General features: G+C 43.4%; 1 protein-coding gene across 23 annotated transcripts in view; it reads left to right on the top strand.

Annotated features, from left to right (window-relative positions):
• LOC114641729 (zona pellucida sperm-binding protein 4-like) overlaps positions 1 to 14,967 on the top strand; it is a 290,625-nt gene that overhangs the window by 65,115 nt on the left and 210,543 nt on the right. For 6 of the 23 annotated variants that reach the window (XM_051927502.1, XM_051927504.1, XM_051927501.1 and 3 more), the window contains exons 1-7: positions 2,495 to 2,692; positions 2,776 to 2,897; positions 2,983 to 3,055; positions 3,128 to 3,286; positions 3,361 to 3,548; positions 3,799 to 3,896; positions 3,971 to 4,098. In XM_051927502.1, coding sequence (XP_051783462.1) covers positions 2,533 to 2,692; positions 2,776 to 2,897; positions 2,983 to 3,055; positions 3,128 to 3,286; positions 3,361 to 3,548; positions 3,799 to 3,896; positions 3,971 to 4,098 — 928 coding nt within the window. In that variant the 5' untranslated portion in view covers positions 2,495 to 2,532. Of the gene's footprint in view, positions 1 to 2,493; positions 2,693 to 2,775; positions 2,898 to 2,982; positions 3,056 to 3,127; positions 3,287 to 3,360; positions 3,549 to 3,798; positions 3,897 to 3,970; positions 4,099 to 4,247; positions 4,438 to 4,511; positions 4,660 to 4,828; positions 4,905 to 14,967 lie in introns of those variants that run through there. The other 17 variants (XM_051927486.1, XM_051927484.1, XM_051927480.1 and 14 more) reach the window with 12 other exon arrangements.

Below are 14,967 nucleotides of genomic sequence, written 5' to 3'. Positions count from 1 at the left end.
CCCTGTTGGCTAACAGTACTGGTGGTGGTTGTTGTTAACCCGGGGCTCGACCGATCTGGTATGGAAATTTGTATTGTTGTCCGCATATTGATTTGGCAAAATTTGCACCGGATGCCCTTCCTGACATAACCCTCCTGCTGCAATTTTTAATATATTAAAATGATTTATATAGGAATATAAATAACAAGCTGGTTAAGTCTGCAGATGACACTAAGATCGGTGGCTTAGTAGATAATTTGGAATCTGTTATATCATCCCAGAAGGACTTGGATAGCAGGCAGGCTTGGGCAGATTTGTGGACGATAACATTTAATGTCAGTAAATGTAAAGAATTATGCATAGGAAGTAAAAATGTGAGATTTGAATACACAATGGGCGGTCAGAAAATCGAGAGTCGACCTTATGAGAAGAATTTAGGAGTCATAGTGAACTCTAAGCTATCGACTTCCAGACAGTGTTCAGAAGCCATAAAGAAGGCTAACACAATGTCAGGTTATATAGCGCCTTGATGTGTGGAATACAAGTCACAGGAGGTTCTGCTCAACCTTTATAACACACTGGTGAGGCCTCATCTGGAGTCCTGTGTGCAGTTTGGGTCTCCAGGCTACAAAAAGGACATAGCAGTGCTAGAAAAGGTCCAGAGAAGAGCGACTGGGCTGATTTCAAGGCTACAGGGGATGAGTTATGAGGAAAGATTAAAAGAGCTGAGCCTTTAGAGTTTAAGGAAAAGAAGATTAAGAGGTGACCTGACTGAAGTGTTTAAAATTATGAAGGGAATTAGTCAGTGGATCGAGACTTTCAAAACTGAACTAGATGTTTTATTGGGAGAAATAAGTGGACAGGACTGGTGGGCTTTTTTGGGCTGAATGGACTGTTCTCTTCTTATTTGTGCTAATGTTCTAACACTGAACGCAGCAACATATCCCAGAATTTTTAGTGTTATACATTAAAATATTGTAAACATGTGAACAGAGTGATTTACTTGTTTAAAAATGCAGCATTTTTTTTACAGTGGAAAATTTTCAAAGCAGCACAAAAAATTATCTTCATATACCTTTCTAACAATTTCTTCTTCACCTATATACAGAAGGATTAAAACATCACCTTATAATGAAATCAATGCCAATCCGTTACATTGCCGTCGATATCCTCTTTAATAAACCTTTGTGTGCGTCCATGTGTCCGTGTGTTTCTTCCGGTGAAGTGCGAATGCGCGGGGCACTGTGCGATGCTTCAAAGCAGATGCTTCAAAGGCCGTCTGACGCGTCACACAACACAGAGAGGGCGGGGCCTATAAAATATCGCGCAGCCGATCAAATCGGATTTGGGTAGATGAGGTAAGACCTAAGACATATTGCTGGGGAAAGCTCTGCTGATTGCCCACTGTTGTGACAGAAAATTAAACGCATATTACGGACATCAAAGCTAGTATTACTATCAGAGAAAATTACAGGCATTATACAGAAATACAAACCAGTATTACTGCGAGAGAAAATTAAAGGCACACAATAAAGTGACACATATTACAGCCACATGCAAGCCAGTATTACTGTAACACAAAATAGACGGTCCCTTGCCATTTAAAATAGACTGTTCCTACTAATGTTTATGCACTACTGTTCTAGCGTCCGTTATTGTAACGGACTTAATGTCTAGTGTGATTATAATTTTGTAGAGGAATTCAGGGCCGGGTTAATAGGACTTTATAAAGTGGCTGCTTAATCAGGATTTTAGTAAACGAACGAAAAAGCATCTCGGACGTTAGCTGTGTGCATTTTAAAGTTACGCGTTAATCGCTAATATTGAGCATCAGTTTAAGAAAACGAAGCCTGGTATGATAACGTCTCCTGCTAAACAAATGAAATAAATAGCTAAGACTAAGTGCTAATAAAAACTGAAAATAGAAAGAGAGTGTTGTAGTTTTTAAATAATAATAATAAAACGTAATGAAGAAAAAATAAGCACATTACAATTTCTTTCAACAAAGCTAATATGAGGAGGGATTTTGTCTTCTGCATCATGACAACACTTAATTAAATAAATAAACCAAATTAAGCTGACATCGATACTACTACAACTATTAATATTAATATTATTATTAATAGTAGTATTAAACAATCACAACGATTATTAACACAGAAAAGTGATGTGGTTTAACACCATCCACCAATAAGGCGGATCATTCCCTCACAGTCTTATTTACACAGCCCCTCTAAAATCGTCGAACTTGTCACGTTTCTCGTCTCCATTTCTTCCTTGATGTTTCCTGATTTCCCTCATTAAATTAACAGACAGATCACCCCGCAGAGCGGTCACTTCTACACGGTCTTCGTTTGGACTGATCAGTCCGATGCCGTGACGTGCTGATTGCTCAATAAAGCCGCACTAGCAGAAGGAGTGACGTTGATTTCCCGCGCTCCATTCTCGCGCCTTCTCACTAACGAGTCACCTGCGCGCGCCGTCGCCGCCGATGATTTAAACCCGCCTGCGCGCTCTCGTTCATGTTGTGTTTCTGTTTGGCTCATTTGCACTATGGAGCGTTTGGATTGCTGGTATCTTTTCTGGCTGGTTTTGTGCGTGTCGGGCGCTCATCTTGCAGCTTCTCGGTCAGGGGACGTGATTAAGAAATGTGACGACGTCGACAGCATGATGACTCTGTCATTTGCTGGTTCTCCGCACATTTTTCTTCAGAGTGAGTGCGGTGTTCCCTCGACCACTGCGACATGTCCGCGTCTACGAGTAAATGTTACCCTCTTTAATTCTCGTATTTTTCAGAGACTAGAGGCGGACTGGTAAAGGTGACCAAAGACCTCCCAGGAATTTTTCTCCGAGTAATAGCTGGCCGCACCACACTAACGGTCCCCTTTTCTTCGTCGTACGCTCACGTGTCTGAGCAGGTGAGTAGCACCAACGTTTATGCCGTTGGTAGCAGTTTTTAATGAAGCTGTGTTTTGTGGTCTGAGCCTCTCCTGTTCTCTTTAGGGCTCCCAGTATGTCGTGACCATTGCTGTTGGATCAAGATCAAATGTGAAAACCTTCACCTGTCCTAAGCCAGGTATGATTTCTCTTCAGGGTTGGCACCCTGTCTCTTGATATTCTAAATAAATGGGCCGTTTGACCATTGCAGCTCGTCGATCGGTGAGTGTTGCTGAGAGATGTGCAGTTGCAGACAGTGAGAAGCTCCCTTGTGGAGGGTCTTCATCCATTAGTCAAGCGGACTGTGAAGCCAACAACTGTTGCTACGATTCAAGCAGCAGCACCAGTCCATGCTACTATGCCAATGATGGTGAGTAGTTGGGTGGTGTGAGTGACGAAAGGAGGATATGCTACTGGATAATCATGCTTTTTTGCTTTGGCCAGTGACTGTGCAGTGCACCCTGGATGGCCAGTTTGTGGTGGTGGTGTCTGAGAATGTGACCCTTCCTCCCCTGGATCTTGCGTCCATCCTGTTGGTGGACAGCAGTTCCCCCAGTTGCAGCCCTGTGACCAGCCTGTCTAGCTTTGTCATGTACCAGTTTCCAGTCAGTGCCTGTGGCAGCACAGTTCAGGTGAGACTCCATCGGGGGGGGGGGGGGGGTATGAAGCAGCAGGGGGCTCTATAGCTGGTGATGTGATCTTTGTTAGACCTGATGGTTTTGTGGTGGAACTAAAGTGAGGACTACTTTGCCCTAGTAAAGGGGATGAGGTTTCTGTTGTGTGGTCCAATAACTTTAGGACAAACTAATGTGGCTGATAGTGCAAGATGGGGGTTAACGTTTCTAACGTCATGGACAGCAGTGATTGTAATTTTGTTTTCAGCTGGCTGGTGGAAATGTGACCTACCAGAACACCATGTCTGCTGCCATCACTGTGAGCAGTGGTCCAGATGGCTCCATCACCAGGGACAGTGTCTACAAGTAAGGCTTCTGAACCTGCTTCCTCTAACCCTAAATGTGATCTACCTGCTATGATGTGGTGTTTCTCTCCTCAGGTTATTCTTCCAGTGCACCTACTCGGGAAGCCAGGATGTGCAAGTGGAGGCTGAGGTGTATACTGTGGCGCCACCTCTTCCAGTAGTAGAGCAAGGGCCGTTTGACCTGGAATTGGTCATTGCAACAGGTACTGTGGAGGGGTGAGGTCCTATATGGCTTGATTTGCTAATCCTTCTCCGAAAGGCTTGATGGTTAAAAGCCTGGTGGATTTGGACCTTTTGAGGGTCATGTGGATAGGGTGTGAAGGTTAATGGCCACCCTCCTTTCCATCTCCAGATTCCTCCTACGGCTACTACTATGTAGATGCAGACTACCCAGTGACCAAAACTCTGAGGGATCCTGTGGCTGTGGAAGTGCACATCGTGAACAGGACTGACCCAAACCTTGTTCTGACTCTTGGGGACTGCTGGGTCACCCCAGGACCTTCTGCCTCCAGCCAGCCACAGTGGAGTCTTCTAGTGAATGGGTATGTTACCCCCGTGAGGGTGGGGGAGGAGAGGTTGGCTGGTCAGTGCTAACTGGAAGGTTTGCTTTGCCCAGATGTCCATACACGGGGGACAACTATTTGACCAGCTTGGTGACAGTGGACAGCACATCTGGAGTGGCCTACCCAAGTCATTACAAGAGATTTGTGTTTGAGATGTTTGCTTTTGTGGACCCTGTAGCTCAGCAAGCCTTGGCTGAAAAGGTGGGTTTCCTTTCTAATTGGGGAATTTTTGTTTTGTAGTTGAGGTTAATATGGCTTGCCTGAAATGTATACTCTGGTTTGAAGTCTCAGAATCTAGTCATGAGAAAATGTAGATGTCAGACTCCTGGACCTGTTTGGTTTCACCATTTTGTCCTTCCCGTCTCTGTAGATCTTCATCTACTGTGTTGCTGCTGCCTGCTATCCCTCTGCCACAGACCCTTGTTCTCAAACTTGCCCCTTTAGAAGTGAGTAGCTTTTGGCCACTTAGTTTAAAATGTATTCAAACCTGTAATAGTCTAGGAAGACACTAGTACCCACCTGAAAAACAAAGACCAACAGAGCTGGTGGTGTGTTGGGGGGGAATCAACTGCCCGATCTGGCTACTTGGGATTTGATTTAATCCTACCTCTTATTTCAGGATCAGGCAGAGCTGCAGACAAGGTGGCACTGATGGCTCCTACCAGGAAGAATGTGCTCCTTCACAGTGGTCCTGTAATCGTGGAGGCTTACCAGGTGGAAACTTCCAGAATTGAGCAAAAAGGTAAAGATCCATCTTGATCCTGGATTAGGCCAAGTTTACTGCTAGTGCTACTGATCCTTAATCTTGATATGTGAATCAAAGTTCAGTACAATGTCCTTTTATTGCCTTCTCCTCCCACAGCCTCTCTTCCCACTGGATACCTGGTGTTAGGAGCTGCAGCTACCCTGGTGATGGTGGTGCTCATTTTGGCTGTACTTGCTGTAAGAAGGTTGAACTGGAAAAATGTGAACCGGAAATGTTAATAAAACTTGGTGTTTTGATTTACATGACTATTTACTCATTTGGCCAATCGGCTCTAATATAACCCAACCTATAGTGAGTGGTCTCATTGGTCTTTTACACAAAGTTCTGTTCCCTATCCAGCCATACTGAGTTTGGCATAATTCCTTAGTTGGAAGGATCTTGACAATCTCACCAGCACAATCCCATGATGGGTGGTTCCATTCCCTAAATTGCAATGGCTTCAACCAAACCTGTATTTATCCAGGTGATCTTTGGTGCAAGATGGTATTGGGTTATTTTGTGGAGGTGGGTGGCTTTTGAGAATCTACCACCTTTTTAATACCATAGCTAATACAACGTACTTGGGGACCCAAATCTTGAATTGCTGATTTCATGTTGGTTGTATTGAATGGAACCCAACTTTCTAGTGCGCTCTGAAATGCGGCAAAGATTTACTTAAATTTCACTTTCAGTATTGGATTAGATTCATTGTTCTCCGTTAACCGGAGAGATAGCACAGGGGTAAGTCTTGGGAGTAACTAATCACTAGGGATTATCGTAATTCCTCTAGGGAATTGACTTCACTTCCACGTTTGTTGGGAGTTTCCCACAAGCTCTGCACTTGGTGCTTTAATCTTGGAGGCTTCCTTCAGATGTGGCCAGTGTTTTTTTTTAGATGAAACACTTTTTCACTTCCTCCCAGATGGGGGTTTTTATTGAATTGTTAAAAATAATGCAATTCCTGCTATCTTAAATATTGATATTTTAAGGGGGTGTGACCATGAACGCGTTTAGTTGATCATTCTAGCCGTCCCAGCCACGGCTGGGTCTTTTATATGCCTTTTATGTACTGATTTTTAGTGTGCACAAAGTAGTTATGTCTTTATAAAGCAGTGAAAAAGCAGTAAGATCTTGAATGACTTTTGAAGTACAAAGGTGAAAGAATCAACTAAATGGGCAAGTTAGTGAACTTCAGTGGTCCACATGAACACTTGCTTCCCCCACTTTTGTAAGTGAAATGTATTAAGCTACAGAGTTGGATCGGATGAGGAGGTTTTTTCTTGTTGCTATGCCCTGCTGTACATCCTCCTTCCTAGTGAAGGAAAAGAAGCATCCAGGATTTCTATTGTGCCGCTGATGCTTTGAAGCCTACACCCCAAGTATGAACAGCGGCATCTGGTGGTTGACAGAGGTCAAGGCAAGATCTCTAAAGCACAAGAGAAGCGGCACTCGATGCTTCAGCCTCATGTCCCCAGTAAAGACAAGTCTGTGTTCATTTAATTTCGCTAAGGTCCTTGTCTGTCCTCTTGACCGCCGTTAGTCACAATCTGTCAAGCTCTCCAAATCTCTCTCCCCTCACAACCCACCATTGTTGAATGATGTATTTTATACAGGCCACCTGTTAATTTAGCGACAAAGTGTGCTGTGAAGTACTGATGACGTTCAAAGCTTCAAACGTCACGACTCATGTGACAGCGGTGTTTTTGACTCGGCGATTCATCTCGCTACGCTTCGGACTAAAAAGCTGTGACGCTTCCGTATCATTTCCCCCATCTCTATAATCCTTATGATGGGTCAGCTTAAACATCCATCCACAATTTGATTCAAGTGAGGCTAATTGTTGAATGGAAAATTCCAGAAAATTGTCAAGCCAAGCTGTTTAAAGGTCCAGATATCAAACTGTATGCACACTTGTGAACCCTCCATTAAATCCATGAAGATCACAGCAGCATCAGCAAAGTCAAGATCAGTGAATCTCTTCACCATACAGATAACTCCCAGCCGCTGCACCCCATGTTTCTGCCTAACACCCAATCCATACAAGTATTGAACAGAGTAGGAACAGAACACACTGCTGATGAACACCAGAATCAACTGGGAAAAACGCAGAGACTCTGTCTCCACTGTGCATAGCACTCACAGTACCAGTGGACAGGCCGGCCATGATATCCAGCAACCTGAAGGGGATCACATGAATTCTCAGGATGTCCCACAGGGCAGCTCAATCAACTGAGTCCAACGTCGTATGAAAATCGATAAAGGCTGCAAAGAGACTATGCCGATTTTCGCATTTGCACACAATGGGAGCCCTCAGTGCCAGGATGTGGTCGATGGTTAACTACTTAGGCGTAAAACCAGACTGCTAGGTGAGCAAGTGATCATGGATCCTATTGAGGATGACCATAGCGAGGACCTTACCTGGCACTGAGAGCAGTGTTGTCCCCCCAAATCCAGGTGATCACCCTTCCCTTTCCAGATAGGGATGACAATATCTATCTATCAGTCCAGTTTTCCAGTCCGTTGGGATGACTCCCTTCTCCAAAATGGAAGCAAAGATTGTTTGCAATGCCAGGAGGACAGCCTGACCACCAGCCTGGACAAATTCATCCATCCATCCATTTTCCAACCCGCTGAATCTGAACACAGGGTCACGGGGGTCTGCTGGAGCCAATCCCAGCCAACACAGGGCACAAGGCAGGAACCAATCCCGGGCAGGGTGCCAACCCACCGCGGACAAATTCATCATTCATAAATCCTCTTCATTTGGATGATGAGACCCAACTTAATGAGGACATGTGGCTTTGCCTGGAAAGCATTAGGCAAAGAGGTCTTATTTGAGGAGTGTGTTATAGACCAGGGGTGGGCAAATTCAGTCCTAGAGGGCCGCAGTGGCTGCAGGTTTTTGCTCCAACCCAATTGCTTAATAAGAAACCCTTATTGCTCAAGTAACACTTTAGCTTCACTTTAGTTGTCTCACTCGTTAAGATTTTGAACCCTTATTGCTTTGGTATTGCTAATTAGGAGCAATTAAAAACCAAGAATACAGCTGTTTAAGACTAAAATGTCTTAAACAGCTGTATTCTTGGTTTTTAATTGCTCCTAATTAGCAATACCACGCAAATGACAAAAGAGACCAGCATTTCTCCATTTAGCTTGTTACCATTTACACCTGTGTGTATTTATCACGCACTATTTGGTTTAATTAAATACTTGGAAGGAAAGTGAATAGAAAAATGTGAAGCACTGAGAATAACTCCTCTGTTTTAGACTTCAAATCATTTGGATGATATCCTTAGAAAGGAAAATAAATCTAGGATATGAGAATGACCTGACATGGCAGAGTTAAAGCACTAACAAGCCATGCAATTAAATAATTGACAAGGATTGGTTTTTAATTAAGCAACTGGGTTGGAACAAAAACCTGCAACCACTGCGGCCCTCCAGGACTGAATCTGCCCTCCCCTGTTATAGACCACCCAATACAGACAGTAATTCTAACACACATCTTTTTAGTAATATCAAAAAGGCAAGAATACAGGGGGATATTATAGTCACGGGGGTCTTTAATTATCCAAATATTAACTGGGATAACCTTGAAGATGGAGGAGCACAAGAATAGGAGTTTTTAGAGGTAATCAGTGACTGTTTTATAACATAGTACGTTAAAGCACCAATATGGGGTGAGGCCTGTCTGGATTTATTATTTAGTAACAATTAGATAGATTTGAGAGTGTAGAGGTGATTGGACCACTAGGGTCATGTGACAATAATATAATATAATTCTCAGTATTTTGTAAGAGTGCAGATGCAAAGACTAAAACAGTTAAGTTGAACTTTGGTTAGGAAAATTTTAAGCAGATGTGACAATGTGTAAAGACGGTAAGCTGTTAAGTATGGAGACAGTCAAGGAGCATTGAAACAAGTTTAGATAAGTATTAAATATAAAGCAGCACAGGTACAGACCTAAATTTGGAATTAATAGGAAATTAAATAAAAACTTCACAGTGGGTTAATAAAGAATTAAAAAAGAAGCTGCAAAGGAAGAAAAAACTGCTTTATAAGGAATATTAGACTAATGACTACAAAGTGAATCATAGAGCGTATGAGAACATGAGGGCAACTATTAAGAAGGATATCAGGGAGGCTAAAAGACAGTTGGAGAGGAATAGAGCAGAGAAGGTGAAAGGCAAGCCTAAGAGATTCTTTCAGTATTTTAGAAGTAAAAGAACAGTCAAGGAAGAAGTGAAGTGCATTAGAAATAGTAAAAGGGAATTAAAAGATACAGACAGTGAAATAGCGGATGCCTTAAACTTACATTGTTCTGAGGTCTTCACAAGTGAGAAAGTGGATAACATCACAGTAGTAACAGGGACTACTAAGGAGGTACTGAGGGATTTGGAAATTGTAGAGGGAGAAGTACTGCTCAGATTAAATAGGCTCAAATCAAACAAATCACCAGGACCTGATAATATTGACCCTCAAGTTCTTAAGGTGTACAGATAGTAACCTGTGCCACACATTTTTAGGAAGTCACTGCGCCCTGGGGAGATTCTAACAGACTGGTAAATGGCAAATCTCATCCCATTATATAAAAGGGTGACAGGGCAGATCCAAACAACTATAGGCCAGTAAATTTAATGTGCATCACAGGAAAATTAATGGAAGGAATTATTAAGGATAAGATCGAGCAACACCTGGCAAGGACAGAACTTTATTAGGAACAGTCAGCATGGGGTCAGAAGAGGGAGGTTGTGTTTTACTGACAGGCTGGAATTCTATGAGGAGGCAACAAAAAGGATACAATCAAAGTGGAGCAGATGAGATTATTTATCTGGACTTTAAGAAAGCATTTGATGAGGTGCCATATGAGAGGGTGGGTGTCAAATTAAAAGAAGTGGGAATTAAAGGTGATGTTTGTAGATGGGTGCAGAATTGGCTCAGACAAGCAGAGGGTGATGGGGAGAGAAACCTCATCAGAATTGTCTGATGTGACCAGCAGGGGGCAGCGCTGGAGCTGCTGCTATTTTTAATATCATCTTCTTCTTTCAGCTGCTCCCATTAGAGGTCACCACAGCAGATCATCTTCTTCCTTATCTTTCTGTCCTCTGCATCTTGTTCTGTTACACCCATCACCTGCATGTCCTCTCTCACCACATCCATAAACCTCCGCTTAGGCCTTTCTCTTTTCCTCTTACCTGATAGCTCTATCCTTAGCATCCTTCTCCCAATGTACCCCTCATCGCTCCTCTGTCCAAACCAACACAATCTCGCCTCTCTGCCTTTGTCTCCCAAACGTCCCACCAGACCTGACCCTCTAATGTCCTCATTTCTAATCCTGTCCATCCTTGTCACACCCAAGGCAAATCTTAACATCTTTAACTATGCCACCTCCAGCTCTGTCTCCTGTGCCACCGTCTCCAGCCCATATAACATAGCTGGTGTTACTACCATCCCGTAGACCTTCCCTTTCACTCTTGCTGATACCCGTCTGTCACCAATCACTCCTGACACTCTTCTCCACCCACTCCACTCTGCCTGCACTCTCTTCTTCACTTCTCTTCCACACTCCTCATTACTCTGTACTGTTGATCCCAAGTATTTAAACTCATCCACCTTCACCAGCTCTACTCCCCTCATCCTTACAATTCCATTGACCTCCCTCTCATTCACACACATGTATTCTGTCTTGGTGGTCCTACTGACATTCATTCCTCTCCTCTCATATCTCCACCTCTCCAGGGTCTCCTCAACCTGCTCCCTCCTCTCACTACAGATCACAATGTCATCAGCAAACATCACAGTCCACGGGGACTCCTATCTAATCTCGTCTGTCAGCCTGTCCATCACCATTACAAATATGAAAGGGCTCAGAGCCAATCCCTGATGTAATCCCACCTCTGTCACTCCAACCACAGACCTCACCACAGTCACACTTCCCTCTTACATATCCTGCACAACTCTGACGTATTTCTCTGCCACTCCCGACTTCCTCATACAATACCACAGCTCCTCTCAGTCACCCTGTCATATGCTTTCTCCAGGTCCTCAAAGACGCAATGCAACTCCTTCTGGCCTTCTCTAAACATCTCCATCAACAAAGTCAGAGCAAACACCACATCTGTGGCGCACTTTCTTGGCATGAAACCATCCTGCTGCTCACTAATCATCACCTCACTTCTTAATTGAGCTTCCACTACTCTTTCCCATAACTTTTGCTGTGGCTCATCAATTTTATCCCCCTGTAGTTACTGCAGTCCTGCACATCCCCCTTATTCTTAAATATCAGCACCAGTACACTTCTCCACTCCTCAGGCATCCTCTCACTTTCCAAGATTCCATTAAACAATCTGGTTAAAAACTCCACTGCCATCTCTCCTAAACACCTCCATGCTTCCATAGGTACGTCACCTGGACCAGTGGCCTTTCCATTCTTCATCCTCTTCATCGCTGTCCTTACTTCCTCCTTGATAATCCATTGCACTTCCTGATTCACTATCTCCACATCTTCCAACTCCTTCTCTCTCTCGTTCTCTTCATTCATCAGCCTCTCAAAAGTACTTTTCCATCTGCTCATCACACTCTCCTCACTTGTGAGTATGCTTCCATTTGTATCCTTTATCACCCTAATCTGCTGCACATCTTTCCCAGCTCGGCCCCTCTGTGTAGCCCACCTGTCCTTTTCTCCCTCCTTAGCGTCCAACCTCTCATACAACTCATAATAAGCCTTTTCTTTAACCTTCACCACCTCTCTCTTCACCTTGTGCCTTATCTCCTTGTACTGTTGTCTACTTTCTGCATCTCTCTGACTATCCCACTTCTTTTTTGCCATCCTCTTCCTCTGTATACTCTCCTGTATTTCATCATTCCATCACCAGGTTTCCTTTTCCTCCTTCCTCTATGCAGATGTCACGCCAAGGAAACTTCTTGCTGTCACCCTCACTACTTCTGCTGTAGTGTCCCAGCTGTCTGATAACTCTTCACTACCACCCAGTGCCAGTCTCACCTCCTCCCTAAACTCCACCTTGCAGTCTTCCTTTTTCAACTTCCACCATTTGATCCTTGGCTCTGCCCTCACTCTCTTCCTATTCTTGATCTCCAATGTCATCCTACAGACCACCATCCTATGTTGCTTAACTACACTTTCCCATGCAGTATTCAATCTCCTTCAGATTGACTCTTCTGCATAGGACATCATCTACCTGTGTGCATCTTCCAGCACTCTTGGACGTCACCCTATGTTCCTCCCTCTTCTTAAAATACATATTCACCACAGCCATGTCCATCCTTTGCCAAAATCCACTTTCCTCTGACCTTCTTCATTCCTCTCCTTGACGTCATAGCTACCCAGCACCTCCTCATCTCCTCAGTTCCCTTCACCAACATGTCCATTGAAATCCGCTCCAGTCACCACTTTCTGTCCCTTGGGTACACTGTTCATCACTTCATCCAACTCACTCCAAAAATCTTCTTTTTCGCCCATTGCACACCCATCTTGCGGTGCATATGCACTAACAACATTCATCATCACACCACCAATTTCCAACTTCATAATCAGTACTCTGTCTGACACTCTTTTCAACTCCAAAACACTCTTGACATGCTGTTCCTGCAGAATAACTCCTACCCCATTTCTCCTCCCATCCATACCATTACAGAACAATTTAAATCCTCCTCTGATCCACCTGACCTTACTCCCCTACCATTTAGTCTCTTGTACTCACAAAATATAAACCTTCCTTCTCTCCATCATCTCTGCTAACTCTCTCCCCTTACCAGTCATACTGCCAACATTCAAAGTTCCTACCCTCAGTTCCACTCTCTTTACCTTCCTCCGGACACATCACCCCCTCTTCTTCTTCTTCTTCTTCTGCCAACAGTAGCCCAATTTCCGCCAGCACCCTGTTGGCTAACAGTACTGGTGGTGGTTGTTGTTAACCCGGGGCTCGACCGATCTGGTATGGAAATTTGTATTGTTGTCCGCATATTGATTTGGCAAAATTTGCACCGGATGCCCTTCCTGACATAACCCTCCTGCTGCAATTTTTAATATATAGAAATGATTTATATAGGAATATAAATAACAAGCTGGTTAAGTCTGCAGATGACACCAAGATCGGTGGCTTAGTAGATAATTTGGAATCTGTTACATCATCCCAGAAGGACTTGGATAGCAGACAGGCTTGGGCAGATTTGTGGACGATAAAATTTAATGTCAGTAAATGTAAAGAATTACGCATAGGAAGTAAAAATGTGAGGTTTGAAAACACAATGGGCAGTCAGAAAATCGAGAGTCGACCTTATGAGAAGAATTTAGGAGTCATAGTGAACTCTAAGCTATCGACTTCCAGACAGTGTTCAGAAGCCATTAAGAAGGCTAACACAATGTCAGGTTATATAGCGCCTTGATGTGTGGAGTACAAGTCACAGGAGGTTCTGCTCAACCTTTATAACACACTGGTGAGGCCTCATCTGGAGTCCTGTGTGCAGTTTGGGTCTCCAGGCTACAAAAAGGACATAGCAGTGCTAGAAAAGGTCCAGAGAAGAGCGACTGGGCTGATTTCAAGGCTACAGGGGATGAGTTATGAGGAAAGATTAAAAGAGCTGAGCCTTTAGAGTTTAAGGAAAAGAAGATTAAGAGGTGACCTGACTGAAGTGTTTAAAATTATGAAGGGAATTAGTGCAGTGGATCGAGACAGTGACTTAAAACTGAGTTCATCAAGAACACGGGGAAACAGTTGGAAACTTGTTCAGGCAAATGTTGCACAAACATTGGGAAGTTTTTCTTTACACAAAGAATGATAGACACTTGGAATAAGAGACCAAGTAGTGTGGTGGACAGTAAGACTTTAGGGACTTTCAAAACTGAACTAGATGTTTTATTGGGAGAAATAAGTGGACAGGACTGGTGAGGTTTTTTGGGCTGAATGGCCTGTTCTCTTCTAGATTGTTCTAATGGTCTAATGTTTTAACACTGAACGCAGCAAAATATCCCAGAATTTTTAGCGTTATACATTAAAATATTGTAAACATGTGAACAGAGTGATTTACTTGTTTAAAAATGCAGCATTTTTTTACAGTGGAACATTTTCAAAGCAGCACAAAAAATTATATTCATATGCCTTTCTAACAATTTCTTCTTCACCTATATACAGAAGGATTAAAACATCACCTTATAATGAAATCAATGCCAATCCGTTACATTGCCGTCGATATCCTCTTTAATAAACCTTTGTGTGCGTCCATGTGTCCGTGTGTGTCTTCTGGTGAAGTGCGCATGCGCGGGGCACTGTGCGATGCTTCAAAGCAGATGCTTCAAAGGCCGTCTGACGCGTCACACAACACAGAAAGGGCGGGGCCTATAAAATATCGCGCAGCCGATCAAATCGGATTTGGGAAGATGAGGTAAGACCTAAGACATATTGCTGGGGAAAACTCTGCTGATTGCCCACTGTTGTGACAGAGAATTAAACGCATATTACGGACATCAAAGCTAGTATTACTATCAGAGAAAATTACAGGCATTATACAGAAATACAAACCAGTATTACTGCGAGAGAAAATTAAAGGCACACAATACAGTGACACATATTACAGCCACATGCAAGCCAGTATTACTGTAACACAAAATAGACGGTCCCTTGCCATTTAAAATAGACTGTTCCTACTAATGTTTATGCACTACTGTTCTAGCGTCCGTTATTGTAACGGACTTAATGTCTAGTGCAGTGGTTCCCAAAGTTGACTGGGCTCCGACCCACCTAACA

The sequence above is a fragment of the Erpetoichthys calabaricus genome, chromosome 5 (genome assembly GCF_900747795.2).
Source record: "Erpetoichthys calabaricus chromosome 5, fErpCal1.3, whole genome shotgun sequence".
Taxonomy (NCBI): domain Eukaryota; kingdom Metazoa; phylum Chordata; class Cladistia; order Polypteriformes; family Polypteridae; genus Erpetoichthys; species Erpetoichthys calabaricus.
This window is presented reverse-complemented; position numbering and strand designations above follow the sequence as displayed.